The 16,488-nt window shown below is 33.4% G+C and overlaps 1 protein-coding gene across 10 annotated transcripts in view; it reads right to left on the reverse strand.

Moving 5' to 3' along the window:
* The window catches only part of SLCO1A2 (solute carrier organic anion transporter family member 1A2), a 64,498-nt gene that overhangs the window by 30,537 nt on the left and 17,473 nt on the right, over positions 1–16,488 (reverse strand). The window contains exons 2-4 of one of the 10 annotated variants that reach the window (XM_074325942.2): positions 6,698–6,814; positions 6,167–6,280; positions 2,463–2,604 (exon numbers count right to left, since the gene is read on the reverse strand). In XM_074325942.2, coding sequence (XP_074182043.2) covers positions 2,463–2,604; positions 6,167–6,223 — 199 coding nt within the window. In that variant the 5' untranslated portion in view covers positions 6,224–6,280; positions 6,698–6,814. Of the gene's footprint in view, positions 1–1,788; positions 1,808–2,462; positions 2,605–6,166; positions 6,518–6,623; positions 6,815–16,488 lie in introns of those variants that run through there. The other 9 variants (XM_019738203.3, XM_019738192.3, XM_074325943.2 and 6 more) reach the window with 9 other exon arrangements.

Consider the following 16,488-nt stretch of genomic DNA (forward strand, 5'->3'; position numbering starts at 1 on the left):
CCAGATGATCCTGACGCAGGCCCAGATAGCTCTGCCTTGTGTTTTTGCATTGACCTCCTAGGATCCTCTCTGCCCTAGTCTAGTTGGCCACCACCTCTGAATCTATCTGCAACACAACCACATGCATTGCACTGTTAAAAAGCAAATCTGACATTTGCTTTCAACAGGGGTTTTTAACTTGTAATCTATAAACCCCCAAGGAGTCCATGGAGAGAAATCAAGGACTCCATAAACTTAAGTGAGAAAAAAATATTGCACCTTTTTTTCACTAATTTTTAATTAAATATTAACATTTCTTTTAACAGTGAAAGTAGGCACAAACTATGAGGTGTGATCAAAAAGTATGGTCAATTTTTAAATTTAAAAAATTTATTATAGTAAAAGATGCCCTGACATTAATCCCCCTCAAAATATTCCCCTCGCTTCAAATACACATATCCCATCGTTCTTGCCACTTTCTGAAGCAGTTCTGGAAGTCCTCTTTCATGAGTGTTTTTTGCTTCATGCTCTATCATGACAACACTCCGTGTCACACATCACTTCTTGTATGGCAATTTCCACCAAATAAAATCATTGTGGTGTGTCCTCATCCACCTTACTTACCGGATCTGGCACAATGTGAATTCTGGCTCTTCCCCAAAGTCAAAGTGACCACGAAAGGTAAATGTTTAAATCAATTCAGGACATCAATGCAGCTACGACAGTGCAACTAAAGACACCACAAAAAAGGTCTTCCAGAACTACTTCCGAAAATGGCAAGAACAATGGGATAAGTGTGTTAGAAGCAAGGGAGGATATTTTGATGGGGATTAATGGCAGTGTGTCTTTCACTGTAATACATTTTTTAATTTAAACATTTACCATATTTTTTAATTAAACCTCATATAGTAATATTAATGTACCTATGATTTTATCACAGACTGCCACCAGAAGAAGTTATAGATATTCACATATGACATTCAGTTGTTACAGATACTGCAAAATATTGTTGACACTAATCATTACTTCAAAATTAGTGTATATGCTATATTTAATGTGTTGATAAGCACAAATATTACTATATTATAAGTTGTTTTAATATTTTGATATTTTATTTCAATATAATTGGTTTCATTGTACCTTTATAGTTTTTTTTATGCAATTCAAAATATCATTCTGAGATCATATGGCATCAGATTGCCAAAGAGTCCTTGGCACAGAAATATTAATAACCTCTGCCAATCTCTTAGTGACTTTTTATTACCTAGAAGATAATGTAAGTTCCACACAAGCACACAAGGCGAACCATAACCCATTGCTCCAAACTAATATCTTAATAATTTTTACCTTAACCTTTGCTAGTCAATAATATTGGGCTATATGTTGCTCCCCACACAAGCTACTATGCTGTCTTACCCTTATACTTCTTCTGTTGGAATTCCCTTCACATTGATCTAACCTTGTTACATCATCTGAAAAACTTTTACTCACCCTTCAAGAGTCTATCTTTCCTGAGATTGTGTCCCCACTCCATATTCTTATAGGACCTTATATATGCTGTCAACAAACTTACAGCATTCAATAAAAATTATTATTTTGCATCTATGCCCTCCATTAGACTCTGAGCTGAGCCGACCAGGACGATATAAAGATTTATTTCTAACTCCATCACCAGGATCTGGCATACAGGTGGAACAGGGAGCTGAACACTAGAAGACAAGATCAAGTATCACGTGTTTCAGGTTTGCCTCTCCTCAACCCTGAGCTTTCTTTCAGATATTAATTAACTATATTAAAGGCAGCTTTTACCTTGAAGGAAGTAGAAGCCATGACAAAACTACAAAGGAGTGGCATTCATATTTCTATGCAGGTTGTTCACAGCAGAAATCTCTTTCTGCCTCATTCTTCCTCTATGTCCTCACATCTTCCCAATCATCCACAAAAATCAGAGGCTAAGAATAGACTTTATTCTTCCCTAGAAACTGTTTCTGAAATAAATTCAGAGAGATGTGAAAGCAGTTTCTTTTTCCCTCTGCACTTAGAAAGATTTGTCAACCTCCCAGAAACAACAGGAGAAGAAAAATCATTGATTTTTTTCCTTTGGAAAACAGATTCTTTTGTTTTCCATGAATCTTCTAAGTATGAAGATAGAGCCATTAAGAGTTATCAAGTGACGGATTAAATATAAATACTCTAAATACTCTAGCTACTTATGCTAGATAACAAAACAAAAAAAAACTATTAGAATGAAACATCCAGTGGTGGGATATGTTGCAAAATTTAGGTGTTATTCAGAAGTAATATTTAAATGAATTGTTTCTAAGCATATTCCAAAATTACCTAGGAGATTCAATTTTCTTCTGAAAACATATTGTTTAATCAGATTAGATGGCCTAAAGCAACAAATAAAGAGAATAAAATTCAGACTAGCTCTATGGATAAAATAAAATGTAAATGGAAGTAATGCAGAAATAATTTATTACCAATCTCAAAGCTCCCGTTAATAAATCCAACTAGAGATGTCGGGATGTTGAATTGTCTCTCTATCTGTGTGAGCATGGAGTTCATATAAGATCCAGATAGTGTTTTGGAAACAAATGCACATGTTATTGCCAGCAGAAACATCTAGGGAGAAAAGAATATAAGAGAAAATATAAAAAACTTATTTTTAAATTGTATGTTTGTCATCTTTTGATAAAATATCTTCCACCACAAGACAAATTGTCTCCAACTTAAATAAGCCTTGAGTTCACAAGCAACTTTTAATGTGATTTGTTCTTCTGGACTTTCATGCCACAGTCTCTTTTTGAAATCTCAAAGTGAGACTAATTAATTAGTGATATTGAATTTTGTATGTAGTTATAGCCTCATTATTTTATAGGCACATCTTGGACATACACAGAAACAATTAGTTATTTTAAATAACATATAGCTAATGATTTAAACAGATCTTCAGCATTACAATGCTATCTTTAGTACAAAAGAATATATGTATGTTACTAAAAAAAGGAATGTAGCATTACACAAAATATTATTTTTTATAGAAAGTTTGCTCCAGATCTTTTCTATCCAAAGAATATGTAGATTATATATTAGATTACTGCTCACAGCCAGGTAGTTTATTTAAAGCAATATTTTAATATCAAACTATTAAGTGTTTCTAAACTGAACAGGCACTTGCTATGATAAACAAATATGAACACAATAAATAGGCATATATTGAATGAATCACTTCCTCTATATTGATATAGTTCCAAATAACAGTCAGGTTGGTGCAATCAGTAACAAATATCAAGGACAACTTAACAAATAGAACTGTTGTGGTTTTACTAAGTATGGTTTTACTAAATATCTGAGAAGTCAAATTTTTGATAGTTTCATTAAATTGGAAAGAAAAGAATAGATTTTAGTAAGGGTTTTGAAAAAGGAGCATTGCATACTGGGCAATAGTATAGTTAGGTGGATTAATTACTGCTTCAAAATCAACAAATTAGAGATAACAGATTTAGGTCAACCTGAATGGTATTCTCCAATCCTATGCCATAGGGCTTTTTTCTTGGCCCTATTTAAAGATATTTCCTAGTGATACTTCCATCCTGGGAGACCATGCAATCTACTCTTTAACCAGCGCACTCAAATCCCTAAAATCCTTAGCCCTCTTCCTTCCATACTCCCAATCTGAACCAACCCCACAATTTACATTGTGCATTGTACAGTCCCTTCAAGATTATTCAGTCTTTTCTGTTTCTCAGTCTCCAACGAAGCCATGTGCTCTATATGACCAGCATTTAAATGATCTCAGCAACTTTACCTTCAAACTTACCTCTATCCTTTCCTCCCTAATTTCCCTCCCATCTTAGAAGAATAGGTGCCCTTTGCCTTGTACATTAATATCCCTCCATCCATGCTCTTGAATTCATTCTTCACATTTCTGAGTTACTGATTTATCCATTATTACCTTCCTCCTCTATTTTCAACCTCATACTATTTACTGCCTCTCTCCCCACTAGCTTATAAATACATTCAAGATATTTCTCTCTTCTCTCTCTCTCTCTCTCTCTCTCTCTCTCTCTCTCTCTCTCTCTCTCTCTCTCTCTCTCTCTGTGTTTGGATGTCTATAACATCCTTCCTCACTATACTGTGAGCAGTTCAAACATAAAAACTATATATTATTTACCTTTGTATCTTTGGTATCTAGTAAGTGCAATACATGTTGATTGAATTAATGACAGAATAAGTATTCAAAAACATCTTGAAGAACTGGTCAGAGCTGAAAGTAAGCTGAATGTAAACTGAAATGGAACAGGATTAAATACACCTAAGCTGAGAATTAGCTGCACCAATTCGTGTGGGGAAGTCTGAATAGAATTTTATGTGAAAAAGAACTGGAAAATTTAAGTATCAAGCGCAATGTGAGTCAAACTGCTATATGGCTGACAAGATAGTATGGCTATATCTCTGGTTATTTATCCTTTATAGTAAATACCATTTGTAGAAACTCTTTCTCTCTTCATACTATAAATTTTTGCAGAGCACAGTATTGAGAGTAAACAGTTTTCAGGTGGTTTTATAATTCAGGTTTTGTATTAAAAAGCAAGGTCGACCCAATAAAGTACAAATCATATTTTCAAGAATCATTAATTAAGTTAACAATTTAAGAAAGGAAACAAGATGAATCATGATCCCAATGCTCTTTTCCTAAAACACCTGATGGGCAGCCTAATTGTTGGGTTCTGTTCATAGAGTGAAAGCAACCAGTGGCCATTCTGAGTCGTGTCTAGTGCAAAACAACTTCTATATTTATAAAACTAGTTCTACTAGTTTGTAACAGTAATGCTCCAGAATTTAAAGCAAATATTTTTAGGACAGTCTTTTGAAGCTTTTTTAAAGTGTTTTGTTTAATGAACACATTTCTAAGTTCAGAAGGAAAAAAATTTTGATTATTAAGCAATTGCCTCTCACTTTTACCTTACAAACTCGTGCTTGCAATATTTTGCTATAACATTCAGATCAACGTCTAATCTTGCCACACTCCAAATAAAGACCACTGTTTATAAATAACACCTGACTTGACTTTTAGCTACAAGCGTTATTAATATTAATAGCTAATGTTTATTGAATGTTTACAATACTTCAGTAATTATTCCAAGCACGTAATGAGAAAAAAAATCCTGTGAGATAGAAGTATTTTATTACCCTTTTCATGTGAGAAAACTGAAGCACAAAGAGGTTAAGTAACTTGTCGAAGATCTCACAGCAAGTAAGCAGTTAAAGTCAGAAATGAACCCAGGGAGCCTGGGCATCGATCCTTATTTTTAAGCACTCAGTTTTAGGAGAATAACATGATAATTGAGGGATAATTTAATAGGAAATTTTAAAAATACAATTAACATGGCATTTCAGGCAAAAGTGGTTTTCTATTTTTATATCATAATGCTCCACTTTCATGTACATGTTTAGATTTTACCTACACATGTATAAAGAGAAAATAAACTTTTGATGGGGAAAAATTGATGGCAGTGTCTTAGTTCGGACACAACTTGCAAGCACTAGCTATAGAGTCAAGATAAACATCCTTTGGTTTAAGTACATTCAAATTTTGTTTGAAGATAAAATGGCTTGGAAGCTATGAAGGATTTGCTCTGAAATAGTCAAGAATACCAGAAACAGCTAACACAATGGATATTTTTCTTATAGAGAATGACTGACTTGTTACCAAAGCTTAAGGAAAATATTTGTTTTACTAGGTCATTGTGAAGTAATCATTGCATACAGATCAGCAAAGAGTTTTTGTCTCAGGGACCATTTTCCAGGAAAGATTCCTACACTCCTCTGGCCTAGAAGCCCCTGAACGGTAAGCATTAAATTGGCCTTTGATCCAAGAAAATAAGTCCTACTATAACATAATGTGTGCCTGAACATTTTTAAAACCTTGTCTTCTATTTAAGTCCCTCAAAACCATTTCTAGTTAAATTGCCTGAATCAATATCCTTATTTAGACACACCCTCAGTTACAAAACCAACTTCATTAAAGCAAGAAATTATCAGTATAGCAGGTAGTGGAACATCAATATTAGATTACTTCATGAACATATAAGCAACTTTATAAGGTCAAATTAAAAACAAAACAAAACAAAACAAAAAAAACATGGTATATATACATATGTCCACACAAAATTTTCCATACCTTCAACTTGGAAAGACATCTTATTCTATGGATTTCAATATTCTCAGTTTCTCCCATGTTGTTCTTCTGAGTGTTCCAAAGTATTTATTATTTAAATCTTGATATTTCTTAGTTCTATCATTTTAAGAAGACAAAAATCTATTAAATTACTGAAAAAAATCATAAGTCATAATTCTTTTGAAGAAAATACTGAATCTGACTAACATAAGCAGAATCCATTGTATTACAAAAATACCTAAAAAGCTTTTGATTCAGATATGACGTTAAAGAAGATTTAGTTGGTAATTTTCCATTGAAAAAGTTACATTGAATAACTTTAGTTACTCTTTAGCGAGATTAAAGGTATTAGAATTACTTGTTATGTTCCCCTTGCAAAATAATGATCATGTGGTTAAAATAAAACTTTTCATCTCTTTCGCCAAAACAAATAGAAGCAAAGTTAACTTCTTGGACTTACATCAAAATAATGCTTTTAAGAATACACAGACTTTGATTAGTGTTTGTGCTAAAAATCTGCTTCAGCAAGCCTACCAAAGTTCAAAAATCTCTGTTTGGCTAGGCTCCCTCTTAAAGTTCTTTGCGTTCCAAGACTTCCCTGGAGTTTCAAGAAGGGAAACACTTTCTGGGGCACTGCTGATTCACGGAAACCTGGAGAGACATGGAATTTTAATTATGGAAATAACCTAAGTAAAAACAACAAATAATTTTATGATCTGGAAAAGAATCCTACAGTTAGTTGCAAGTTAAGATGTGAGGTTCACGAGAAGACCAAACATGTAAGTGCAGATCTATATGTCTACATATGTAATATATATATATATATATATATATATATATATATATATATATATATCTCGCATATTTTTATATGTAAAACAAAAATATTATTTGAACTATTAAATTTTATTAACCTTTTTTCAAAGTTTTGTCTTATTTGTGTCTTGCAACCAGGGCATTATTTTGTACCAAAATGAAAGTGTTTTACTGTGACGATATTTAGTCTAGTAAATCTACTTCAGATTGTGAAAATGATATATTAACAGCATCCACAGTGTTAATTTATTCAAACCCTCTGAACAATATCCATTTAAAAAGTGATCCTGAATGCACTAATTTTTAAAAATCTAACTGCTTTACATCTGTAAATTTGCTGAATCTCTTTCCCTCTACATCCATTAAGGCAATGACCACTAAACAATGTATGACCTTAGTTCTCTTTACTCATTCTCTCATTGTTACCATTACGTATATACCAGAAGTCGACTACGTACCTGTCATTATGCTAAGCACAGTATTTCAGAAGTTAACAAGGCACACAAGCTGTCCTATAGATAATATAAACTGGTCAGGGAAGTGTAAGGCTCTGTGGAAAGTACTTGAACCCAGATCCCAAGGAACCTATATCGTATATAGAGAAAGGTAAACCTTTTAAATAAAACACATTGGAATAGAGCTAGAAAGTGTACAATCAAATACAAACTGTTTGGTATGTAAGAGGTGAAAAAATTCATAGGTCATAGATGAAAATTATTAGAGATTCTTTTGGCAATTCTAAGTAGCCATACAGATGAACTCATGCTGCAATCTCCCATAAAATGATAAATCACCATAACTATAGTACAACTGCAAGGCACTAGTTTTGGAAAAGCCAATAAAATAGGATCATTTTTCAAAAGAATGGGAACTGCTATTATTTGGACCTCAACGGTAATACATCTGCTTTTATCATAAACCTTTCAACTGCCCTCGTGTCTTCCTTCTCATCATTTAGAACCCAGTCTCACTCCACTTTCATTTTTCTTTCTATCCATCCTTGCCAATGTCTGAGCTCAATATAATCACCCAATCAAACAACAAAAGAGGGAGGGAACTTATTCCTCTTCCATGTCAATGTTGTCTTCACCCTTTTTAGTTAATAAAAACATGACTTTTCTAAATGCCTATTTTTCCTATCTGGCCAGGAGACATAGAAGGTGGAGTTAGTGACACAGAAAATCACCACAAAGGAGAATTCTGTAGTTCCTTCCATGCGTTATATGACACTATGTAACCATCTTGAGCACATTTTATCACCATGTTTCAAAGATGTGTTTCCAAATGTATTTACCCTCTTGAAGGAAGTTTTCTAAATAATTGTCCTTACTGGGGTTAAGGGATAGTATTTAAAACTAAGCACTTGGAATAAATTAAATGTCATTCAATTAACACTGAATTTTCCCTAATTTTTCAACTTATACAGTTGAAAACATGTCAGCTTTTCAGAAACACTTCTTAAGTTTTAATGGAGGAAAATAAATAAATGAATAAAAGCCATCGTTTACTTAATAAAATTCATGAAATAGTTAATGTCACAATCACTTTGAGTATCTTGGCCTCAAATCAGGGAATGCACTCATTGTTTCTTCGTATCCTTGGCTGGGCAAGTGCCAGTCTTATGAACAGTCCCCTTTTGTTAGCAATGTTGTTTACATGGTGACTTCTGCTCCTGAGACCACAGCGTTACAGATAAATCCTTATCAATCATCACGGCTAATGAAAAGGACTTGCCGAAGATTTATTAAGAGGAGAATCATTTTATTTCCCTACTCTTCAGCATTCAAAGGGGGGAGCAAATGATTCTTCAGTATGCATTCTCACAAAAACGTGGTTGTTTCCTCTGTGTCTACTACTCAGAACTCTGAGGATTTTGTTTTGTTTTTTTAATTGCAAGAAAAGGACATTATAGAATTGTTAACTATATGCACATTTTTGCAGAGCAGGACTCTAGAACTTTTTCATCTTGCATGACTGGAACTCTATACCCACTGAAGAGCATCAGTCAGGTTTTTGACACCCTTTGATTATCAGCCTTAACGACATGTCTCAATCATAAGAATACAAATTTTTACAAATAAACTATCTTGTCTGTGTTATTTCTCTAGTGTTAAGTATATAGACATAGTTTTTTTATTGCTATAAATCACCTGGGGAAAATGCATACATTTAATTTTACATTATACTATTGAATTAACAAAATAAAGGCTTTACTTTATCAGGCAAAACTAGTAGTACATACATGAAGAAGACTTAGAAGAACATCCTTTCCCTGACAAAAAAAAGAGAGAGTCATACCAGCAACAGTCTTACGAAAATTATTTATTTCCAGAAGTTTCAACTGATTCCTAGCTCTGCAAGAAAAGAACAGCCTCTTGGCAGTATCCAGCAGAAATTTTAACCAATGCCATTCCAAGCAAGTATGTGCCAATGAAGCACATGTGGAAGCAACAATGGCCCTTTGTGTAGCGCCTACCAAATTATCTTAGTTCTATTAGTTCATTTTCATCAGAAATCAAAGAATAAGATACTGGATTCTGCAAATAAGCCTTCCAAACATAGGTATTATTTTACTTCTTGCATTCAGGGGAGGCACTAGAAATGCATCACTCTAGGCAAAACTAGAGGAGAAACTTAACTGAACCACACAACCACGTACATGATTTCACCATGCAGAGTGAAACTCACAGTATCACAAGCAAAAACTATCATCAGCAATCCAGCAATAAAAATACATACCCTGTTACTTTGGATAATATACTTTCCAATTCTGGTAATAGACCAAGGCATGGAAAAATCAAGCTGAAAGTGGATTTCCCAAGTCTTAGGAGAACCGGTTGTGACTATCCTCAGGATTACAGCCCAGGCCAAGTAATGTTAGAGAATCATCAGATTACGGAAGTAGCCAACATTTTCCACACTGACAATTTAAACTGTTTTATTTCTTCAAATTATGATACCAATTCTTCTCTTCCTTTTGCCTGTACTCACATAGTTCTAGATGCAAAAACATGTTCCTTCATTTAATTATGGCAAGTAAATACTAAATTGACCTTTATTCTCATAGAGAGTGGAGTTTTCATCTGTAACATGCCCAAAATAACAGAAAACCTAATAAAGAATTTAGGTTTATTTTCCCCAATCCATTTATTTATGTATTTGTTCATTCACATTAATGGACATACAGACACAACTAGATGTAATCAAAATGTCAGACCTCGAAGCCCAGCTGTAGTTTAGTTGTGAGTTGTTTAAGCTCTTTGAGTCTTTTTATTTTTTTGTTTTTTACTTGTCTTTGGCGTTGGAATATTTATACCTATCTTGCAAGATTGGTATGAAGCTTGAGTTATGAAATTTACATAAGACCGACCCCTAGCATGGCTGCTGAAATAAAAGAGTCACTCTGTAAATGGCAGTGATTATTATTCATTCATTCCACAAATATTTATTAAGGCTCTGCTACATTCCAAACACAGTAGTTGGTGCTAGGGATACAAAGATGAATAACATATGTGTTTGCACACAAGTGGTCTCATAAACTATTGGGAGAGATAGACAATTAAATGATAATAATAGTTAGTTAATGCCACAGTGCAGACAATTTGAGCTAAGTAATAGGAAAAGATAATTAGTGAAAACTATTTATTTCAATATTCATTTGGAATATCATTTGGATACAGCACAGTAGTTTAAGTGCTTGGGCTTTAAAATGAGGTACGACTAGTTTGAAAGCCTGTTTTTAAATCAGTTGTGTGATTTTGTACAAATCACTTATACAATAAGGATAGTTTCTATCTTTATATCAGACAAGAAAATAGAAAACAAAAACAAAAACAGGAAAATAGAACCCAGACTGGTAGTTCAAGAGAGGAATTTAACATATGAAAATAGTTACAAAGGTGTCAGAGGAATTAAAAAGCCGAAATGAGCAGATGGTGGACAACCCAGAGATTTACACCAGTGGAAAGTCACTCCCAGTCCTAAGGCTGTATCAGAAAGGAAACTGCAGGAGCTTGAACCCTTAGGACACACAGCCACCGCCAGAGGCACCACTTAAAGAAGGAAGGGTGGGGGAGTAATGCCCTGGCTCTTCCCTTCTCTACAAACCCATTCTCACACTAATACTTCCCACTGACAACCTAAAAGGAAATCAGATGCAAAGGAGCCTGGGAAATTTCCTTTTTGAAATCAGTCCCTCGGGATAAAGAGAAGATCAGAGGATGGGGAAAAAAATGCACATGAGGCCAGAAAAACAAATGACTAATACAACCATAATTAGTTGCAGTAGAGTTAAATAAGATAATAAGGGATAAATGTGTAACATGATGCTAGCACATAATCAACGTTCAGTGAAGGGCAGCTATTTATATAATTGGGTAGTATACCTTCAAACACTGATGCTGTTTTTATTCTCAGTAATAGAGGATTCAGGAGATTTGACTAGTTGCATAATTGTTCAGCTCTTGACATTACATATATAGAGACTGCAATCTCTAGGTTATGACAAATAAGACATGAGATTTTGTCATCAAATCAACTGATTTTTAATTGACTCAAATACATTAACCAATGACTTTTGCATCAGAGAAACACAGCCATAGTCACCAGATAATCACAGAGCAAGGTTTTTCCAGTTTTTTTGTTTAAGTTAGGTATGGAGAAAATGTCCAAAAAATTCCAAGATACATAGTCACAGTTACCCCTAACTGCTTGGTCAAGATGCTTCAACAACCAGATTAAAAACAGTATATTAAAGTCAGAAGTAAAATCTTTTCATGGTGGAAGGAGAAAAGAGAAAAGGATGATGTTATTCCTCATTCTTATTATTTCCTTCTGTGTAGATGGAATTCCATAGCACAACATGCCTTTCCTCTTCTCTTACTGTCTGACATGATCCAGTGACTATGTGTGCAAGTCTATCTATTTGGAGATTAATTTATAAGGAAGCCTGCTTGCCAACAGAAGTAAGCCACATTCTCTCATATAAGCTTTTTTAGTGCTAAAAATTATATTTTGGACTCTGTGTGCCATACTTCTCTGTCTTAGTTTTCAATTGATGCACAATTAGGATAGATGGGGGAAACATCAGTTTTATTGGTATTTATTCATTGGACACTCCAAAAACCCCAACATACAAGAAAAGCATGAAATAACAGATTTTCATAAAACACCAGCTCTAATATAATATTTATAGCATGATACTATTTTTGGTAAAATTATATGTAATTATAGGTAATAAAATATAAGCATTTTATACTACTTGCTATATTCCAGCCATGTTCTAGAAGCTTTATAGATGTCTATCTATTTAATTCTCATAAAACTCTACAACATAAATAATATTATCCTAACTTTAATGATGCAAAAATTAAAGCACAAAGGTGTAAAAACAACTTCTGCCAGGTCAGACAGCTTGTAAGTATCAAAGCCAAGATTCAGATTCAGACAGTCTGGCTATTAGAGACTATTAACTCCTACCCTAAGCTGCCTTTCTGTGTGTGTGTGTGTGTGTGTGTGTTCACTGTTGTATTCACTTGCCGATAAAATACTGAAGGACTGAAACCAGAATCTTAAAAGTGGTTATCTCTGGACGAGACTATAGTTGATTTTATTTTGTTTCACCTTTGGAAATCTCTGTGCTGTTTCCCACAAAGATCATTTTTTTTTTTTCCCAAGAAAGAACGAGCACCATTGAAATTGATTATTTAAAAATGTGATTAAAATGCAACACATTTCTAATCCATGTTAATGCTGTGTTCTTAACCACTAGTTTATTTCTTGTTCCTCTAATTATTTTGTTTTAACTAAGAACCTTTGTCAGTCTCCTCTTTTTCTCCCTTTTCTTCGATTATGTGGGCTTTAATTTAGCAAAACAGCCTAAATGGTACAGCTGGAAGGCACCTAGAGTCTCTACTCAGACTTCCCAGTTGGTTGCATGTGGTTACAGACTATCATGGTATCGATTACAATTTCTGCTTTGGGATTAGTTAATAAAATGGTTGTTTAAATTATATAAAGGAAACAGTTTGGAAGTCTGAATAAATATTGAGCAAGATGCTCAGGGACTAGTGTTAATTAGGTGAGTGTGCGCGTGACTTGCTTCTCCTTCAGTTTACTACTCAGCTGAATACCATTTGTCAGCCTGGTAGTTTGGATCATCAGACCATTTTCAATTATCTTTATTTGTGGTCATATGCCATTTTATTTATATCTCTAATGGACCATTGGATAAAGACAGGAAGCATAAAAGAGCACTGATTAAAATATAACCTAATGGGGAGCATAAAAAATAATATTATAAATTTTCCTCAAGATTACCTTCATCTGATCAGCAAGTTTCATTCATCTATTCAAACTTTTTACCTAGTACCTCATTTTATGGTTCCATTGTTCCAAAACCAATTTTTGAAAAGGAATAATAAAATGGAGAATTGTATCTCGTCTTTTCCATATTCAGAGAAATATCTGCAAATGATGACATAAACCCATTCTCTTATTTCCTCAATTCTAAAGAAATCTCAAACATTATAAAACTGAGTTTATTGAATTGCTAGATACTTTTAAAAACTGTAAAGAGTGTAAAAATTCCAAACATAATAACATCAGCTTTTTCTTATTTTAACACTTTAACACATATAATACTTAAATACCAATATACATATATGACTCTCTAAGCCAAATACAACATAATATCATCCTTGAATTTATTTCCTAAAAGGTCATGCTTTTTCTCACAACATTAATATAAAATAAGGAGAGTATATCACATGTTAAATAATATGATATACATGACAAGAAATTTGCCTTCATACTTAATATTACCAAATATAATTAAATAAAGTTTATAATTGTCTACGAACACATAGATCTAAAATAAAACATTTTAGATTGAATCATCTATTTTTAAATAAACTTTTTTTAGTTTATAAATATTTGTAAAGATTATGTGTTACTATGTAAGAATTATAAATCAAGAGATTGGTAAACACTGGCCCAGTGAAGTTCCCATTGGCAAATATGGAAACAGCCGTCATAGAGTACATATCCACACAAAACACTTAGTGAAGCACTTACACACTCACCGATTTGACTATTAACCAAAATATCACTAAAATCCATGATTCTTAGCCACAATGTATCATAGCAGTCTCCCTGCTTGCCTATCTATCTTTCTACCTATTCCTATTATATAACACTCCCAACTCAAAATGAATCTTGTTAAAGTAGAGCTTTTATAAAGAGTTATTCGATCTTCTCCTTTAAGCATCAGTATTGTTTAACTTTTATTTTGGTATCACTTCAAACATAGAGAAAAGTTGCACAAATTATACAGAATTTCCATGTGTTCTTTACTCAGATTAACCAATTGGATACATTTTGCATCATTTGCTTTCCCTCTCTCTCTCTCCCCACCCCACCCCTTCTCTCTGTATACACAGTCCTCCTTTGGTATCCATGGGGGATGGGTTCCAGGGCTCCCCACCGAGAATACCAAACTTTGAGGATGTTCAAGTTCCTTATATAAAATGGCATAGTATTTGCATATCAACTAAGCACATCTTCCTGTGTACTTCAAATCATCTATAGATTAATCAATGCAAATGCTATGTAAATGGTTGTTATACTGTATTATTTATGGAATAATAACGGGAAAAAAAGTCTGTAAATGTTCAGTACAGACCCAACCATCCTAGGCCTGACTACACAGTACACGTAAGCAACAATGTAATGGGTTTTCAAATATCTTTGATCAGTAGTTGGTTAAATCCTCAGATGCTAAACTCATGGATATGAGGGGCCAACTATATGTATTCCTCTCCACCCCTGAACCACTTGAATAAGTTGGAGATATTGTGGTCCTTTAAATATTACTAATTATTTCTATGTATATTTCCTAAAAGCAAGATATTCTATTGTATAACCAGAATACAGTCATCAAAGTCTGAGAACTTAACATTGGTTCAATATTATCTAAGCCATGGTCTATATTCAAATTGTGTCAATTGTCCTAATAATGTCTTGTGGCATTTTTGTTTACATGGCCTAGGACCCAATCCAGGCCATGCATTGTACTTAGTTATCACATTTCTTTAGTTTATTTTGATTAGGAAGAGTTACTCAGCTTTTCTTGTCTTTTTTGTTTTATTTCATTTTGTTTTATTTCTTGAGCTTCACATTTGTTAAGAGTATAAATTAGTTGTTTTACAAACTATCCCTCATTATGAGTTTGTCTAATGTTTCTTCATAATTAGGTTTTGGTTACACATTTTGGACAGGAATACCACTGAGTGATATTATGTCCTGTTGAGACATATGATGTCAGTTTGTTCCAATATTGGAGATGTTAGCTTTGATCACAGTCGGTTTTTTCAGTGTAGTTATTATTTTTCCTTTGTAAGTAAAAGTAATTTTTGTACATATCTTTTGAGACTATATAAATATCCTGTTTCTCATCAGATTTGATCCCCATCAGTTTTAGATCCATTGATGATTTTCTGATTCCATTTTTATATTTATTAGTTGGCATTCTACTATAAAAGCTTCCATTTCTCTCTCAAAATATATTATTCATTTGTTTCAGTGTAGACTCATGAGATTTTATTTTACTCAAGGGGTTATGATCTATTGCCTTTGTTATATTCATGTTCAAATTTTCCAATAGAAGTTCCTCCACACTGCTTCCTATATTTTACTGTTATGTTCTAGTAAAAATCCCTTAAAATTGGTTCCTGTATCCTTTTGATATGCTCCATCATTGTTTGGGTACTTCCCTACTTTCTGGATCCTGAAGAAGTTCTAGGCTCATTTTTCACTGTCCCTGGCACAGCTCTCAAATTAACCCTTTTTCCAGAAAATGTTGGTTCCTTTAGTGGTCAGTAATAATTAGAAACTAGAGTAGAGATAGAGATATATGTACACTCAGGAAATATATATCTGTACTTACAAATATAGATTAATAATACAGATATAGGTAAATGTATAGATAGTAAACATGGGTTTACACTGAAACCTCCAATTCTAGTCCAACACCATCTTCTACTCTGACCAACACTGATCAGTACTGAAATAATCATTTATTTTTCTTCTTGGAAAATTTTTTTTCCTCTCTATTATCAACTTTAGATAATCTCTTATCATGGGTTCTTATATCAATAATGTTTTGTTTTTCCCTAATGTATTTGACTTCTAAACCTTATACAATGTCATGTTATCTTTGAATGTGTTTTTCGATAAATCCATGCTCTGTCTTAGCTCACTAACTTAAGGTAAAACTAAACTTATAAAAGAACTTGTTACCTTTCTAATTATTAACCAGGAGTGACAAGTGTCTCTATTTGCAGTTCCGTTGTATTTGCTCAAGTCTATCTGTCCTGAGTACTTTTTGACTTTTAGTTGGTCACCTGTGTGTTCTTTACTAAGCTGAAGCAATAGAAAAGTCTTCACTGTTTTTGGTGGTGTCATCATTTTATTTGTTTCTGTATTTATTGCATTTGTTTTGTAGTTTTTTT

Source organism: Rhinolophus sinicus, chromosome 1, assembly GCF_057876585.1.
Source record: "Rhinolophus sinicus isolate RSI-liver-muscle chromosome 1, RSI-T2T, whole genome shotgun sequence".
Taxonomy (NCBI): domain Eukaryota; kingdom Metazoa; phylum Chordata; class Mammalia; order Chiroptera; family Rhinolophidae; genus Rhinolophus; species Rhinolophus sinicus.